Genomic DNA, 18820 nt, shown 5'->3' with positions numbered 1-18820 from the left:
TCCAAACTTGTAGTTTTTTTTATATTCCAAGCCCGGCCGCCTGGGGACCATAAGGAGTAATTGTTTTTTCCTCAGCCACTTCAGGCACCGCAACCTAAACTATTTATTTGGCAAAGAAGAGCCACGTTGGTCTTCTTTCATAAAAATAACACTCGCGCACTGAAATTATTTAATTTAAACGCGAAATTTATTTTTTTTGGTCGCGGAATTTAACATACACTCACGATACAAAAAGGTAAACAAACGAGAAACGTCAAATTAAAGATAATAGCAAAATTCCCAATATGGAGAAATTTGTAAAAGCTTTTCAGGAGGGTTGCCGGACCGCAGCGAAAGGGATGATGAAGGAAAATAGGATCAATCCAGGAAAAGGATGGATATAGAGTAAAGAAAGTGCTATTAAGATTGGAAATGAGGACAATAGGAAACGGTATGTAGAACCGGCGTTGCGGTTTGTTTCTGCTGGTATATATAGGGCATAACTGTGGCAGAAGAAAAGAAAGATTTTAACTGTGGGCATATGCACGTAGTGAGTGCGCGGTGAATTTTTTTTGTGGTGATAGTCCGTGAACGGCAAATAAAACTGTTTTCCCTGTGCGCGCAAAGTCCAGTAAGGACCAAGTCCGTAGTGTTCAAAATCTGTATGTGCTGTGTGGCAGGATGCCCATAAATCTACAATAATCGGTCGTACAAGTCGAAATTAAAATCATTAATACCATTGGCAAATTTAAGCTCAGGACAACGAGCAAATCGAGGGGAGACCAAAATCTAAAGTTAAATGGTGATAAGTCATCGGAGCGAAAGTGGTAAGTCGATCAAGATCCAAAACCCATTGTTTAGGCCCTTTGCAACTTTTTGTTTTTGGCTTCGCGCCTTTTTGGTGATTCACGCCAACCCAATTTTCAAATTTCTGTCAACAAATTTTGCTAAAAATTCTGACCCAGCGCATTGCGTGTACAGGTGCAGATTTCTATGCAAAGTAAATTTCGATTCTCTTCCTGTTTTTTTTATAAAATGTTTTCCTTTTTTTTTGTTTTATTATTTCTCGGTTTAAATTTCCATGTCGCATTCATACATATATCTGCTTTTATAGCAATGTAATCTACCTAATCTATGAGGCGTGAATGCCAACTTGGCGCTCAGGCACACCATTGTACCTTATGGTAAATTGTACCTTTTTGTTCCGCTAGCTGGGATACCTTCTCCCATAACGAAAGCTCTGGCGAGCACAGGGAAATTCTTCAAGCCGACACACTAGTATTCACCAAACCATGCTATAATTTTCACCCATAATTCGTTCAAGAAACATTGCCATAAAACTATTGCGTGCCGGAAACCCAGGAACAAACTACATTTGGAACCTCATTTGATTATATGGACATTTATATGTTTTATGTATATTTCTTTTAGTTATAAGATTTGTATTTGATTATAGTGTCAAAATATTAACTTTTTGAATATTAATTCGTGGCGGACGTCCACGCGTCAACCCAAACGTTTATTCAAATATACCGTTTTTTTGGTGTAAATAGCGGCGAGAAAGCCCAGCCCCTAGGAGTCCCTTGACCACCAAAGAGAGCTCTTTTAGGTAGGATAGGACCCTGGTAGGGAATATAAAATTTTGTGCTCATATTGAGCGGTTCTAATGTTTGGTTTTTGGTAGCGTTGGCGGGAAGTCCCGAAGTAATTTGCGAAATTAATAATAATTAATAAATTTAAAAAAATGATTTCGTGTAAGCCGAATAAGGCAAAGTAAAAATTTCCCAGAAATTCCATATTTTACTGATATATGTATGTAAGAAAATTTTGTTTGAAATAATCATGTGTGGTTGAGTCCATCATAAAGTAAAATTTTTTTTTATTGTTCAAATCGCCTGTCGTAAGCCAATTTTTATTGCAATTTTGAGTAAGCAGTAGATGTATGTATTTAGCTATATTTTATCTAATTAAAAAATGTTATATTGAAGTGAAAAAGAAATTTAAGATGGCGTTCTAAATTAATAAGGTGGGGAGGGGGAAGATGAACAAAGGGTAGGAGGTTTGGAACGGAATGGAGCAAAGGTAAGATAAGGGGACCTGCAGAGCGATGCGAAGCGAGCGGTCCAAGGAAGGGTGGGCTTCTTGTGGGGTGAGGTGGGAGAGGAAATGATTAATGTGATTGTGACATCCGCCCCGCATCAAGGTGGAAAAAGGGTTCAGAACCGCGACTCCATGTACTGAGCTAGCTGGGGCAATTCCACCTTGATTGCGCAAAGGGGCGGACCCACAAATGTACGTGTACGTGACATAGTGCTATGGAGTTTTCTGAAGCCATGCTGATGAGGGGCTAGCTGCAAATTTGCTTGGAAATAAGGGAGCAAAATGGCTTCAAGCGTCTTTGCCACTGGCGATAGGAGAGATATCGGACGATACGACTCATCTATGTTAGCTGGTTTCCCAGGCTTTAGTAGCGGGACCACCATGGCCATTTTCCATTTCTCGGGTATGACAAAGGTGGAAAGAGACAGATTGAAGACATGCGCTAAATATTTGAAACCCTCTTTCCCTAGGCTTTTAAGCATCGGCATGGCTATGCCGTCTGGGCCCACTGCTTTGGATGGTTTAGCACGATGGCGTCCTCAACCTCTTTAGCGGTGATGGTGATTGGTGAAGCGCTGAATTTGTGTTTATGTGCGTGTCTATTGGCTCTCCGTCTATTTTTGTCGACCGTAGGATGCATTATATATTGTCGGCAGAAAGCGCTCGCGCATTTTTTCGCATCCGACAGCACTTTGTCGCCAAAGGCGATGGAAACTTTATCTTTGTGCTTAGTCGGATTCGATAGGGACTTTACGGTGGACCAAAGTTTACCTACACCGGTAGAGAGGTTACAACCTCTTAGGTGCTCCTCCCATTTCGCCCGCTTGTGTTCATTTACAAGCAATCTGATGCGTTGGTTTATATCCCTTATTTGGGGATCGCCTGGATCAAGCTGTCTTATAAGGTCACGTTCTCTCGCTAAGTTTGCGGCCTCCACCGGGAAGTGGGGCCGGATTTCGGGAATTCTCCCGGCGGGAATGAAACGTGCCGATGCGGATTCAATGACCTTACGGAAGGCACGCTCCCCTTGGCGGGCATCATTCGGGATAGGGAGGGCAGCAAAGCGGTTGTCTGTAAAGGATTTATATTCTTCCCACTTTCCTTTTTTGAAGCTTATGAAAGTGCGTTTTTCAGTGACGATGAAGTCGGCGGTACGCTCGAGCGAAATAAGTATGGGCAGGTGGTCGGATGCCAATGTTACCATCGGCTGCCAGTTGACGCAGTTTACGAGTTCTGCGCTCACGATTGAGATATCTGGCGAGCTGTGACAGCTTCCTACCATACGTGTGAGGGCGTCTCCGTTTATTGTGCAGAACGTCGTTTCTTCTATTTGATCCGCCAACATCTCACCCCTACTGTCCGCCCGGAAGTTTGAATGTCATAGATCATGATGGGCATTGAAATCGCCTAAGATAATGCGATTGTTGCCAGTGAGTAAGGCCCTGATGTTAGGGCTGTATCCACTGGGGCAACAGGTGGCAGGAGGAATGTAGATGTTGATGATTTCTAGGTTTGCATCGCCTGACCTGACAGATAGGCCTTGACTTCTAAGACATTGTCCCTGCGGTCGATGCCAGGATCAAATATATAATATTGCACAGAGTGGTGTATGATAAACGCGAGGCCGCCTCCATTTCCGCTCTCGCGGTCTTTCCTGTGAACATTGTACCCAGAGCAGGTCTGCAATGCAGATCTTGCTGTGAGTTTAGTCTCTTGAATCGCAGCAATGCGGATGTTGTGCCGCTTCATGAAATCGACTATCTCCGTAATCTTCCCAGTTAGTCCATTACAGTTTAACTGCAGAATTCTGAAGTGCATAAGGGGAGACGCCGCCACTCTGGGGGTAAGTGACGGGTGACTACGCCTGGGTTGTGGAAAGCCAGGACGCAATTGCTGTTGTGGCCCTGGGACTGGGCGTCCTTGGGCAAGCATTGGGGTACCCGGATGATTTGGGTTTGCGACCTGGCAACATGGCGCGATGAAACCCGTCGGGGGGTTGCCGTCGCGGAGACCAGAACGTGGAAACTAGGAAAGTGGCACCACCCAAGGCAGGAGCTGCATTGGGCGGACGTCGCAAACCTATATATTCTGTGCTGGCAGACGGTGCAAACGGAGGTAGGGACTAAGAGTCTGTTTCCCTGACCTGCACCGTATGAACGTCCTAAAAAGATTCTTTTCCGGCAGATGCAGCAAAACTATTTCTCAGGACCGCGGTCAGGAGACGGACCCGGATTGGATTCGATGCCTTCCCGGAGTAAGAGTGTATGGAGCAGTCCTGCTGCAAGGAGCTGCTGGGAGGATGACAATTTGTGGGAGGGACGAAACAAATTAAATGGGGTCACACTGAAATGACAGTCCATGGTCGGGAAAAATTCCGAGTCGCTCCGGCACATAGAACCGACTGCCTTTGGTCGGTGATAGTGTTAAGTTAAGCGAGTAGAAAAAACTTCTAAAGCTAGGTAGATGTTGTTGTTGTAGAAGTGCTTCGGCCCATCCAATAGGTGGGACCACTCAATAATTGTCATCAATGTCCTCTAACGGGAGTTCAAGGAAACTTGCAGTTTTAATAGGGCTGTTAGAGGCGTTAATTCCACTTAGGTTGGTGTCATGTGGGGGACACATTTCAAGCGGTAATACATGAGGTATGTTGTTGTTGTAGCAGTGCTTCGCCCCATCCAATAGGTGCGACCAAAGACGCAACAAATTAAATAGGGTTACACTGAAACCACAGTCTTTGGTCGGGAAAAATCCCGAGTCGCTCCGGTACATAGAACCGGCTGCAACATGAGGTATGTCGGGGTTGATTCTGGATACGCAAAATTTTAACTCTTGACTGTATCCAGATCGGAGGTCGCTTTTCTCAACTGCGAGTTTGAGGTATTTGTCTTTAAAAACAGGATTCACCGGACAATCCTGGATTTCCTCATTATGCTTACGGAGATTACTTCTTAAGTTCCTGGGAGGCGGGGCTTCTTCAGTCAGTTGTTTGTTGGGATCATCACGTTTCTGGGTATTCAGCTGAAACTTTTTGTTCAGCACTTTGCGTGCTCTCTCCTTTATGGGGAGTACTCTCGCCTCGCTGTGTGTGTTAGGGTGGTATGGGTTATATTGCACAGTAAAAGAGGTGTTGTGAGATGCAAGACCACCTCAGTTTCCACTCACTCGTACTTTTCTATGGTAATTCAAGTAAGCTAGGTTGATAAATTTTTCTTCAACAAATTTCACAACACAAATCTGTGGTTTCCCGGCGTAACCGAAAAAGTCACAGCTGTTTTCGAGAAAGCGAGCCTTGAAGTTTTTAAAGTACACTTGATCGATCAGTTTTTTACCTGACTGTTGGGTATTACAGTGTAGAAATATCTCCAGTAAATGCACATTCTATGTTTGCTTATATACATACATATTATATACATACATTAAGGAAAACCCTAGGGCATTCTGGACTTTTGTAAATTCCAAAAAACGGTGCTCAAGTATCCCTGCCTCAGTCATCTATAATTCTGAGCATGCTTCATCAACAGCTGAAGCGGCCAATCTTTTTGCAGCCTTCTTCTGCTCCAATATCGTTACGCCACCGGAAGACCCGCAGGAGTTGCCTACTGTGGTTGACAGTCCCATTAACTTTGGTGCGCTGACTCTATCAATTGAAGATATGGTCGATGGAATCCAGAATATTAAATCATCTACCCATACTGATATTGACGGCTTATCGTCTTATCTTTTGAAAAATTGTTTGGCTCTGGCATTTCCCCTCCTTTTAATTTTCAACAAATCTTTAGAGTGCGGCGAATTTATTGATGCGTGAAAGATAACCTTCATCAGCCCTATTTTCAAGTGTGGTAGCAAGAACAATGTCGCGAATTATAGGCCCATTGCAAAATTATCATCGGTTTCAAAATTATTCGAGTATAAAACAAAAAATGTACTTTGCTGTTAAACCTCTAATCACTGAAAATCAGCATGTTTTTATGGCCGGTAGATCCACTGTAACTAACCTATCTATCTTCTCTGATTTTTGCATATCTTCTTTTAATGACCGTTGTCAAGTTGATACTGTGTACACCGACTTCTCAAAAGCATTTGATAAAGTCATTCTGTCCTGATTTCTAAATTGACTCGCGTGGGCTTCCACTCGATGTTTTTATCATGGATTAAATCATACCTCCACCAGCGTAGCTGTGTTGTGGTTATAGACAATAACTCTTCAAATGCATGTTCCTTTACGTATCGTGATTTTAGAAGCATAGATTACAGTTCCCTTAATGCAGCGGTGGAGTCGGTCGAATGGAGCTTGATTCGTACGCTAACACCGGTCGATGATCAGGCATCATTCCTACAGAACCATATTATTAGGCTTTTCGACAACCATGTGCCAGTGAAACTCAAGGCTGCTACACACAATAATACCCCTTGGTTTAGTGCCAATCTAAAACACTTAATTCACCAGCGTAACCTTGCTTACTCACGATGGAAAAGATACAAAACCCTGGAAGCTCACAACTGCTTCAAAGCAGCTAGGATCGCTGCAAACAAAGCCATTAGGTCAGCAAAGCAGAAATTTTATAATAACAAGTTTAGTGCTGCTTTGAGTTCGAAGGAAACCTGGAAGTCGATTAAACATATTGGTATCGGAAAATCCAAATGCGATATTTCTGTCCTCCCTGATGTAGACATTAACGAGATAAATATAAATTTTGTAAATCTGCCAATCTCAACTGACAATATATGTGCTGACAATTATTGTATTCGCGCTAATGTTGATTTTGGTCCTCTTGAGTTTGCTAGTGTCGATGATTGTGATGTCGTTCAAGCCATTCTTTCATTAAAGTCTAATGCTATGGGGTTCGATGGTATATGTCCGAAATTTTTAAAAATAATTCTTCCTAAAATCCTTCCTCACTTAACCTACTTGGTTAACTCTGTGCTGACGTCCTGTGTATTTCCCAAATGTTGGAAAGTTGCTAAGGTAATCCCAATCCCCAGCAAAACAAGGAGTATAGACCTATAGCTATTCTGCCTTTCCTTTCCAAGGTCGTCGAACGAATTTTACACTGCCAGATAAATACTTATGTGCAGGATAATAACCTTCTCACAGATTCCCAGTCTGGATTCAAGTCAAATCGTAGCTGTAAAACGGCGCTTCTATCGGTGATAGAGGATATTCGAGAACAACTTGACAAAAATTTTACTGCTTTCATGACTCTTCTCGACCATTCAAAAGCGTTTGACTCGGTCGACCGCACCGTTCTCTGCAAGAAGCTGGACACCCTATTTAATTGCTCCAACTGTGCAACAGCCCTAATCAGATCGTATTTGGTCGACCGAACTCAGGCAGTAAGTGTTGGTAGCAGAAAGTCTGACTTCGTCAGTGTTTTAAGAGGAGTCCCACAAGGCTCAATCCTTGGTCCTCTGTTATTTGTTTTGTATATAAACGATTTGCCTGGTGTTCTCAAGTATTGTAATATTCACATTTATGCTGACGACGTACAATTGTATATGTGCTGTCCTAGTGATCGTACCAGTTCATGTATTAATAACTTAAATTACGATTTATGTCAAATTGGTACGTGGGCTTCTATGAACGGCTTATGTCTTAACCCTAAGAAGTCGAAATGTATAGTCATTCATAGAAGGTCACTAGATAAAAGTGGAATGGAAAACTTAATTTTAGACAACACTATTATAGAATACGTTGACACGGCAAAAAATCTAGGTGTAGTTTTTAACAAAACCTTGACATGGAAAGATCACATCTTCCGCACATTGGGAAAAGTGTATGGGATGCTTCGTACACTCAGGCTTACACAATATTTTACTCCGTTACATATTCGTCTACTAATAGCAAAAGCGTACTTAATACCTACGCTGCTTTATAGTTGTGAGGTTTACTCTAATTGCGACTATGTATGTAATAGGAAACTTAATGTTGTTTATAACAACATTGCTAGATACGTCTATGGGTTGAAAAGACTTGACCACGTCTCTCATCATGCTTACAGGTTGCTAAACATTTCTTTCGATAACCTTATTAAACTTAAAACGCTCACTACGCTACATAAATTAATATATGTGAAGGAACCTGACTATTTGTATCGGAGGCTAAATTTTCTCCAGTCGTCTAGATCTGTTCTCCTTACCCACTTCAGACATCGTATGCTAATATCTGATCTCCAGTTCTTCATTACTTCCATACGTCTTTGAAACTCGCTCCCTTCTAGACTTAGGCTTATAAGCAATGCTCTGCTCTTCAATAAAGAATTAACAAGTTTCTATAATAACCTAGACAATTAAAATACTGATTTCTTCTAAGCAAATGTACTCTATCATTCGTTTATTTTATTTATTTACTATTTATTAAATATATTATTTATTGTAACCTTTTCTTAGCCATAGTCATTAGCTTTAAGTTTCAAGTTTAAATTGTTCTTATTTTATGCCTTTTACCGACTAGCACTGTAAAATAACTTTTGCCAAATTGTTGTGCTGGGATGAATTGCCTAATAAATACAAATACATTCACAGCCACCTCCGGGGTGCCTCAACGTAGCATACTTGGCCCATTACTTTTTGTAATTTTTATAAACGATATTTCCACCTGCTTCCAGCACTCTAATTTTCTATTATACGCTGATGACCTGAAGATTTTTAATACCATCGCAAACTCAGACGACGTGATTAAAATGCTATCTGATTTAGATAACGTTGCTGTTTGGTGTCGTGCCAATAACTTGCCACTAAATGTTAGCAAAAGCTTTCTTGTAAGCTTTTCTAAATCACGTGGCCTCATTCCCACTTCCTACTCTCTCGATGGTACCCACCTCTCAACTCTTAACGAGATAAAGGACTTGGGTGTTGTCTTCGATTCGAAATTTTCTTTCACGACTCATATAAACTCTACTATTGCTAAGGCGTATTCACTTCTACCTTTTATTAGGCGTTCTTGCACGAACTTCACGGATCCCTACACCCTCAAGTTATTGTTCACTGCACTAGTTCGCTCGAAGCTGGAATATGCCTGTTTTATTTGGAGGCCGTGTCATGAATGCCATATTGTTAGGCTTGAACGTGTGCAGCAAGCGTTTGTTCGGTTCGCGCTGCGCTCGATGAACTTTTCTGAACCGATTCCATCTTATAAATCCAGGTGCTCACTTATCAAATTAGAGTCCCTGGAATGCAGAAGAACTGTCCTATCGTTCACGCTTGTTTATGACATCATTAATGGAGTAGTTGATGCACCTTGTCTCCTCAGAAGTCTCCAAATACATATCCCTATAAGGCCTCTTCGTAATATACCTATTTTCTATACGGATTGTGTCCGAACCCTCTATGCCTCAAACGCACCTTTGCTTAGAGCTATGGCCGACTTTAATCGCATCTCTGACTCTTCAGCTATTGATTTTGCTCTTTCTAAGTTTACTTTTAAAACAATACTTACTGATATCTTTTCAAACAGATAAATTTGCTGGTCAATCTCTTCATAGCATGTAAGTTTTATTGTGTCTATACTCAACTTATGTACTATACTATTAAATAATTATCTAATTTTAATTTAACATTGTTATCTAGTCTGTAAGGGCTTTAAATGCCATAGACTGAAATAAAGAAATATGAAATAATATGAAATATTTACGATATAATAGTTCCACATGATAATATAAAAATTATTTCAAATAGCATATAAATTTAAAACTTACTGCAAGATATAATTAAATATACTACATTATGAAGTTTAGTACATTCGTCTGGGATAATTCATTTGCTGTTGATTTGGTTGACCAGGTTGTCCTGGTTGCATTATCTGTGGTTGGCGTGCTAGATGATCATGTGCTGCAACAGCGCTGCGACTGCCAGCGTAACCCTGTGTTATGCTTTGTGCTGTCTTAGGATTCTTTAAGGATTTGTTTATTTGGGTTATTTGCATTTTAAAAATTGTTTCATTTACTAATAAAATTTTACAAACCTGTCCAGGATTGCTGTTTATTTGCATGATATTCGGATGCAACGACATTCCTGGCATCATAGGCGTATATACAACACCTTCCGGCAATTGATGTGGTGGTCCGTGACCCGTGTTGCCATCATGTTTCACATCAGGATGATAACGGTCATTAATTTTCTCCATAGTTATTTGTGGTTTCTGAGATTGTACACCTGGTTGCACAGATGAAACTGAACCGGCTTGTGAAATAGGAGGTGCATCCAGACTTATATGATACACTTGTGTTGGCTTGGATGATGTCTGATCAGATTTTGAAACTGGCGCTGACGAGTTTGGCTGCAGATCTAAGTGAAAACCCTGACGTAAAGGTAGTCCGTAGGGATAAATTATAGCTGGACCACGACCGTCCGGTTGAGGTTGTGGCGCATTTCCAGCAGCAGGATAGAAGAGCGCTCCAGGTCCTTGATACTGTGCAGGCGGTTCTAATGAGAGAAATGTATTAGTGAGTTAAAAGTAGTATATGGTATAGTCTAATTGTGGTATCTTACTATTCCAAGCCACTCTGGGATACTCTGAGGCACGTCGTACGTCCTCATGTTCTGATAAAAAAAGAATTCAAAGATAAAATCTAAAAAGTAGCGATTATATTTAACTTGTCTCTTACTCGGCTGTGTGTAGGTTGTGTTCTTATAATAACTCTGGTGTGTTGGTGGCGATGGACTTCGAGTGCGTTTAACTGGTTGATTTGCTACCGGCTATAAAGCAGACGCAAAATATTTTTAACAAAAACATCAGAATTTATATTTTCGTCTTATTAAACAATACCTTAGTAGTTATAGGCATTTGATGATGTTGAATACGCACTGGGGGTATGAACACTTGTGGAGGCGGAGGTGCCACACTAGCTTGTTGTGCTTGTAGTGCTTGCATTGCGAACATTTCATTGTCTTTTTGTTGCTTCTTACGATTTTCATCCTCATTCAAAACCTTTTTTAATTGTAAAAATAGTTGCTGCTTTCGATTGTGTAGATCTTTAATTTGTTGATCTAATTTGGCAATTTTTCCGCGTGTATCTTCTAGTGAGACATCATTTTGATGGTCAAGGTCCTCGCGTTCTTTTCTCAAGCGCTCTTCTTCTTCTTTTGCATCATACTCTTTTAGAAAGAAATTAATTCACATTAATTCACATAATCGAATCTATATAACTTTCTTACCTTCTTTTTTACGCTGACGCTCCTTCAGAACAAATGCTTTCAACGCGGAACGAAGACGTTCTTCCCGTTCAGCCTTTGCTGCAGCTGCGTTGTTATTGTTGCTGTTATTATTAACCGCAGCGACCGAAGCAGGTGGTATTTTAGAGTTAAATTTCTTTTCTGTCATCTTTTCCAGCTTTCTACGATTATACTTTCCAAATAAACCTATTTTTAAAGATAAACCAATAAATTTAATCAGAAACAACACGTTCTGCTTTTTACGTGAAGAAAAACAGCTGTTAAAGCTGGAGACATTAGTTACGTTCCATTGAGACTTGAGCGAGATACGGATAGACATTTAACATGCAAATGCAACAACAACGTTGTGATCCTGATATTTATCTGGTTCAATTTCTGATCCGTATAGCAGTTCTGTTCGTTTCGTTTTCTGTAGTAGATTTTTTGACAGCTAACCACTTTTGAGTTGGTGCACTCATGGCTCAACTATATGGTTGGTTCATCTCAACAACAGCAACAACATACATTTGTTCACATTGCCAAAATCAGAGTGTTGCTGTTAGACGAATGGAATGGAATGAAAACATAAAACTTAGCAGCATTTGTATGTAGTAAGAAAATGTTGTAAATTCGTTGGTTTCATTTTAAGTTTGCCATCTCCTTCTGACAATCCCTACTACAGTGAAATGAAAAAACAAAAAAAAAAAAACAGCTGGTGAGATGAGCCAACCATATAGTTGAGCCATTGTAGCACTGAACTAAATATGTGTACATTTGTGTATACATAAAAGAATTCGCCATATTTAAAAGCAAAAACACTGAAAGAGTAAACAACTTGAAGATGATGTAAGGAAAATAAATAGTTTACTTACGTGCGAAACTATTTAAATGTTAATAATTCTATCAGTATCTTAAAATTTTGTGTACGTTTCTTCTTATTTTCAACAAAACAGATGTTTTATATTTGTGCTGCCAGTTCTCATAAAGTTGATCCAGACCGTTCCAATGAGATTTGAGCCAGAGCCAGAGCTCGATAAACCAATGGAACGGCCCTATTGGTGCTTTATCGGTAACCGTATCGGTAACCTTTTAACAGCTGATTCGACCAACTTTATGAGAATCAATGCAATCGATTATTGGTGCTGCTAAGGTCGTAACCGTATCGTAGCCAACCAATTGGGTTTTGGTTTACCGTCGTAACGATAAACAGCTGATTACGTTAGGGATACGGATACAGCGATACGACATACGGCACCAATGACTCCGGCTTAAAGGGTGGGTGCCAGCTGAGTGCTATTGGAAATGTGCACAAACCTAGCCAGATCGATATAAAATTTCTAGCCTGGCGCTGAAATTAATACGTGGAACCATGACGGTCGGAAATCTGCTGATTGGTAGACTTAGTACGATTTTGACATTAAATCATCCAAAGTACATGGAATTTTTATTTATATATGTATGTATGTCGGCCTGCTGCCCCTTGTATGATTCCACACTGCATTTACGGATACGTAATGATACAGATGTGGGATTTGTCTGTCAGTCGTTAGTGAAAGTGTATCTAGTATAATATTTATGTCACATTTTCAGTGCACCAAATGATTCATCTTGCATATCGTATTTCTGAAATTACTCATTTGTTGACACTCCCTCGCATTTAGTCTGCAAATACAATCCACATAAACGATCCACACGCGCATTTTCACTTTGTACTAAATGAAACCCGACAGGAACACAATGGTTATAAGACGTACCATAAGATTAAGGGCTAATTAAACTTCCTTAACCCTAACACCATAGTCGCAACCATACCCATATCCGTAACCATCTCCAATGTGACCGATCAATGGTGCCTTAACCTAAAAATCCTTAAAATTTCATAAAAATGAAGAAAACGTATTCCACAAAAAAATAAGTCTTTACGTCATAACGTATCCAAAACAATGAATAAAATGTACAAAAAGTTATTGAATTCACCAACTTAAATATTTTAAGGTTATGGATATGGCGAGAAACCAAAAATTAATTGGTTGGCTATGGTATGGTTATGGCGTTAGCGCTATGGTATGGCACCATTTATCGATTACATTGATTTGCATAAGGTAGGTTCGATCAGCTGTTTTATCTGGTTATGGTTATATGGTTATAAGTCACCATTAATTGACTATTTAGTGCTGTGCCAGACATATAACAGTTTAGCTTTGTTTTTTAAAGCCAAACTCACAGTTCTATCAGAAACTACATTTGTGAACTTTTTTTATTTTATCGTATTTTTTTTTTCAATCAATATGTCAGTGCGTTTTCATGCGGTGGATTGTGATATTACACTGGCCTCAAATGCTAACTTCCAGATGAGTCAGTTGAAAACGTTTATTCGTGTTACGCCTAACCTTCCCTGCAATACTTGGACAAGAACACCATCAATATTAATAATAGAAAAACTATATTACAACGAACAAATATATAAAAATTTCAAAAATATTTAGAATTTTTTCGTATAATGTTCGATATTACAATTTTAACCATTTAACCGAGGGAAGCAAAATAGGTTAACTAGAGTTAAACCCAAATTAGATCGGCCGCTTAAGATCGTTGAACATTTTTTGGACATTTGAAGATATTCCTAAGACTGTGTAAAGAATGTGAATATTGATAAGGGAAAATATATACCTTCAAATAAAACAACTTCAACTTTTCTTGAACGTTTTTCGCAATTAAGTTACAGTCGTCGAGTGTTGTTCAAAAAAAGGTAATGAAACGCGCTACTGGGGGAATTCAGTAAGTGTGTGTTTTGAATTGAACACTTTACTTTCACATAAATTGTAGGAAAGAAAAATGTACATTTTAAAATGCACACTTATGTTCAAAGTGCAGAATTGCTGCGCAGCAAGATTTTAAATATACTGGCCTACACTACGTAAAGCCCATGTGACATTGGATAACCTGCGTATAAAATTTGTTGCATAAAATCAGTGTTGGGTAACAAAAAGCTGCTTGTTTGGGTTTCATCAAAATACTAACTAAATGAAATATACATAGCAATTAAGCAAAACCAAAGAGGATAGATATAATAAGATACGTTACTCGTTATTTTGTGGCGAGTAACTCGCTGGAAAACAAAAAAATTGATGCCGAATGTGCTCTATGAGGGACATTCTTGAATTGCCTCCCATTTATCCATGCGGTGTAGGCACTTTATGCAAACGGGATTTTTGGAAAGAGAATTAAATACAGTCGGAAAAGTAAACACAAATACCCCATGAAAATGTATAGAAGACATTTATAAACATCGGCAAAGAGGATAGATATAATAAGAGCCGTCACTCGTTATTTTTTAGGCATTTACTCGATGTTTTCTAAGAGGTTGGTTTTTTTGAGCGAGATATTTATAAATGTCTTCTATACATTTTCATGGGGTATTTGTTTTTATCTTTCCGACTGTGTTTAATTAATTACTTAATTCTCTTTCGAAAAATCACGTTTGCATAAAGTGCCTACACCGCATGGATAAATGGGAGGGCAATTCAAGAATGTCCCTCATAGAACACATTCGGCATCAATTTTTTTATTTCCAGCGAGTTACTGGCCACAAAATAACGAGTGACGGCTCTTATTGTATCTATCGTCTTTGGTGACGGCTTTTATTATGTGTATCCTCCTTGGTGTTGCAGACAAAATTGCTACAAATTTAATTTGGTCTTTATTGAATCTTTATTATGCAAAAAAGAGGTGTGGCAAGGATGATTCTATTTATGGCTCATAAATTGAAAATGGTGGCAACTTATGATGAAAACAATGTTGCCTCTTTTGAGGTCCATGAAATTCTTTTTTTTCACATTTGGTTTCGTTATTTAAGCACCAAATAAATACAAATACAAATTTATCACTTGAAATTACAAAGAAACTTAAAGAATTATCAAAACCTTGACTAGAGAACACCGCTGTTTGAAAGTATATATATAAAACATAATTATCAAATAATCATAGGGCAAACAACTGCACTTGTTCCCCAAAAATCTAGATTATTTAATCGGCAGCACTGTCAGGAAGTAATTTTTTGCCAGACAAAAAGAGATAGACAAATCAATGCCTTGTTGTTTGTGTTGAAGAAAAGAAGTGCTTTTATTTAATGTGCGTGCCCCTTTATGTATAACTTAATGCAAAGTGAATAAGTTTATTATAAAATCGGTATACAATTTTAAGTAAAAGTGGAATGTGATATAATTAAAAGGGGAATATGCGTTAAAAGTAAAACGAAATTGCTGTGAATATAATACCGCTTCTCATATTTGTTAACGACGAATGCCAGCGAATTGGCCGCATTGAAAAAGTTGCAAGTGGAATTTCCAAATAAATAGAAGAAAAAGTGTTTTAGGTCTGTATAAAAATTAAAAGTGTACATTTTTCACAAACAAATATAATTCAAAACAATATCAGCAAAAGCAATATCTTAGTTTGGTACTGTAGCGTGTGCTTGTGTCTAGAACCAGCAGCAAGCAGCAGGAACGACACCGACTATAAACACCAAACATTACCCAGGGAATAAATAACAGCAATCATGGCGAGTAAGTACAAATACAGTATATATTAATAAAATTTTCAATAAAATGTATATCATTATTAGCTACATATGTATATATGTTCATACATATATCCACTTGAGAAAAACTAGGCTGCATTTATAGTCATCGCTAAATTTTATACCAACTCCTGCAGCTCTTACTTAGGCCATATAGACCTAGAGATAACTTCATTGCTTTTAAAAACCAAATAATAGCGTGATTATATTATGTATAGTTGACTGGACCAGCTAAAGCCATGTACTCTGTTGCTTGAAATATGTTTATTCTACACGCAAAATAAACAAAAACGAATTTCAATGGGGAAAAGTGCATGTTCCTGCTTTTGAACACACAGGGGAGGCATACTTTATCTTTGCTATCAAATACACATACAGCTGCACTACCATTGGTTAAGGTATATTTTTTGCTACCTTCCTAGTTGAAATATGTTTATATTTGTAAGGAACCAAGTACATATTACATATTCGGAGTATCTTTATGTACCTACATAGCTTGTATCCAGTCAGTATTGCATTTTACCATAGCTATTTATAAAATTAGTTCCACGCAGTTATATGTCACTGTGTTCTTACATATTTGTAATATAATAACATCTCATGTACGTATTTATCTTCTGGGATCATAGGTGATACCAACTTTGGAAACACGTACATATTATATACATAAGTAGAATCATAACCAGGTTACCAAAAGCTATGTTACTAGGCGATAAATGTAAACAAAGCGGAAGCTCTCCAGTTGCGTATGTGGTACTGGTGTGAAAAATCAATATTACAACGCTTTTCATCTACTACCTACTCTTGCTAGTCTTATATTCTTTAATTCGCATGCTTTATATCCGTGTTCCCTGAATCTATGTATATTTTTAGTATTTTGATATGTTGTTTTAGCTTCCGGAAACACATAAATGATTGTCATAGTCGCATTGAGAATAGTACTTACAGATTCATAAGCTCTTTTTATTTTACAAATGTATCTTCTTTGCGCAAAGTGGAGCGATAAGCGTGAATCGATTTATATTTGTGGAAAGTTTTATGGTAGATTGGATGCTGATATATGATATGTTTATCAAGATTTTTTAAGCCCGGGAAATCATGACGGGCTTTTTCTTCTCTCTGAAGACAGTAATAATGTGGGTTCTACATTTCAACTGAAACTGAGATAAAATAACGTGTTTGCATCAGTAATTTCCAACATTTGCCGTTTTCTCAATTAAAAATTATAGTTATAAAAACGGAAGTAAATCTTTGATTCTTATACGCGAAACTGGAAATACTGCTCTCACTTAGAGCTCAATTTGTTACCAAACCTATTCAAGATCAGTATCTACAGTTTTATGTATGCATTTTTGTGGTATGGTCTTTCTTTAAAAGGTAAGTGGTCGTAAAAGAGCTGAGAACACTTTTAAATAAGCCGTATCTGCCTACATTTGGAGTTTTTGATTAGGAAAACATGTTGTAATTTGACTTAATTTTCTATAAAAAGTGTAGACACTTCTGTCATTTTACAGATACCCACATTTTTAGGATTTGTGAAAAATATTTGTAAATATTGCAAAAGTGTGAATATAATATATATATACTTTTTCACCAATAAATTCGCATTTTCAAAACGACTTAGTCTCTTTAAACATCTAATTTTCGAAAACATATGTAGATACCCACAATCTTTATAAGGAAACTCCTACATCACTAATTTTTCACGGAGTTGCGACTACAATATGCCTTAAGTTATTGGTTCCTTTTGTTACAGTGTTTACGGGGTATCATTTTTATATACTTAAATTTTAAATCAAAACAACAATAATAACTGATTATCCACCTTGTCGGAAAATCAACAAACCAAAATGAGTCAACTATAATAACCATGTCTCCAGTTTGGTATAAAAATGATGAATGAGGTGGCATGACCTAGAAAGTTCAAAGTGGTTATATCCAATCACTCCTTAGATTATAAGACTAGTACCTTCTTCGGAACGTGTCGGATCAATATCCGTCAAAAGACCATCGACATCGACAACACATCCACGGAAACTTTCGTAAAGTATTCTAACCTCTATAAATCTGCGAAAAAACAATCTAGCTTCTCTATTCTCAATAATTCAATATTCACGTCGATACCATCACATCCAACACAGGGATGTTATTGTAGCATTTCATTGTTTAACCGTTAATCTTCTATTTCCATTATTGGATGTATCAACTAAGAACGAAGTATTGTACAGTAGCTCTGAAAAATTTTAGCATGATGGAAAATGCAATTGACAAGGCAGATATTTGCTACAACTACTTGACCTGGGCTCTCTCATGCAAATAAAGGGATACCTGCAAAAACACTATGGTTGGATCCCGCAATATATCACACATTCGACTTCCCGACAGACAGTTTATTCCCAACAGGTGTTAGTAGCGGAGCGTAAAGGTTTATAACCGGCATTGAACAGTCAAGAACAACCTAGCATCATAGCACCAGTTGTCGACAAACTGCTAATGGAAAGCCTTCGAAGTTCCGGTGCCGCGTCATAGAGATTGGAATTTTTAATGTGAGGATCCGCCTGTTGTTGTTGTTGCAGCGATAAGGACACTCCCCAAAAGCCTTGGAGTGTTATCGATGTTGATGGTCCTTTGCCTGATGCAGATCCTGAACGTTCCGGTACCAATCTCGGGAACGATTTGTTATGACCACATACCCTTCTAGGCTATCCCGCCCTCCCACTCCCTAAATCCATCAGGAGCCTCGGCTGTTAATGAAACAGGATTCGCCACGGATAGGTGAGGTTGACAATTGGGTTTGGAGAAGCTATATATTGCGGTGGCAACCTGAAAAGGCTGCGCTACACAATCCCTTGAATCTATTTGGTATTTTAGTCGCCCCTTACGTCAGGCATACCTACCGCGGGTATATTCTAACCCCCTAACCCGCTGGGTGGGGAGGATCCGCTTCAGTTGTGCGGCTACTCCTGCGATCCTTTTCCCAACTGCCGCCTACCACCGATCATCTCACGATAG

The 18820-nt window shown here is 38.7% G+C and overlaps 2 protein-coding genes across 6 annotated transcripts in view; one reads left to right on the top strand and one right to left on the bottom strand.

Moving 5' to 3' along the window:
* Positions 1-9549: 9549 nt before the first annotated feature.
* On the bottom strand, positions 9550-12221 carry LOC137247169 (G protein pathway suppressor 2). Of its 5 annotated transcripts, none has more exons than XM_067778259.1 (7): positions 12102-12221; positions 11233-11436; positions 10844-11172; positions 10683-10773; positions 10567-10617; positions 10040-10500; positions 9550-9967 (listed from the first exon to the last, which is right to left on the bottom strand). In XM_067778259.1, the coding sequence occupies exons 2-7, from the start codon at positions 11396-11398 to the stop codon at positions 9809-9811; spliced, it is 1257 nt and encodes a 418-aa protein (XP_067634360.1). In that variant the 5' UTR covers positions 11399-11436; positions 12102-12221; the 3' UTR covers positions 9550-9808. The 5 variants fall into 5 exon arrangements, with proteins under 5 accessions (XP_067634360.1, XP_067634361.1, XP_067634359.1 ...); XM_067778260.1 differs by lacking the exon at positions 12102-12221 and adding an exon at positions 12002-12016; XM_067778258.1 differs by lacking the exon at positions 12102-12221 and adding an exon at positions 11494-11712.
* A 3108-nt stretch (positions 12222-15329) lies between these two features.
* The window catches only part of vimar (visceral mesodermal armadillo-repeats), a 124829-nt gene continuing 121338 nt past the window's right edge, over positions 15330-18820 (top strand). The window contains exon 1 of the mRNA XM_067776487.1: positions 15330-15794. Coding sequence (XP_067632588.1) covers positions 15788-15794 — 7 coding nt within the window. The 5' untranslated portion in view covers positions 15330-15787. The remainder of the gene's footprint in view (positions 15795-18820) is intronic.

The sequence above is a fragment of the Eurosta solidaginis genome, chromosome 3, assembly GCF_040869045.1.
Source record: "Eurosta solidaginis isolate ZX-2024a chromosome 3, ASM4086904v1, whole genome shotgun sequence".
Lineage (NCBI taxonomy): Eukaryota > Metazoa > Arthropoda > Insecta > Diptera > Tephritidae > Eurosta > Eurosta solidaginis.
The sequence above is the reverse complement of the archived record's forward strand: the minus strand, read 5'-3'. Positions and strand labels throughout refer to the sequence as shown.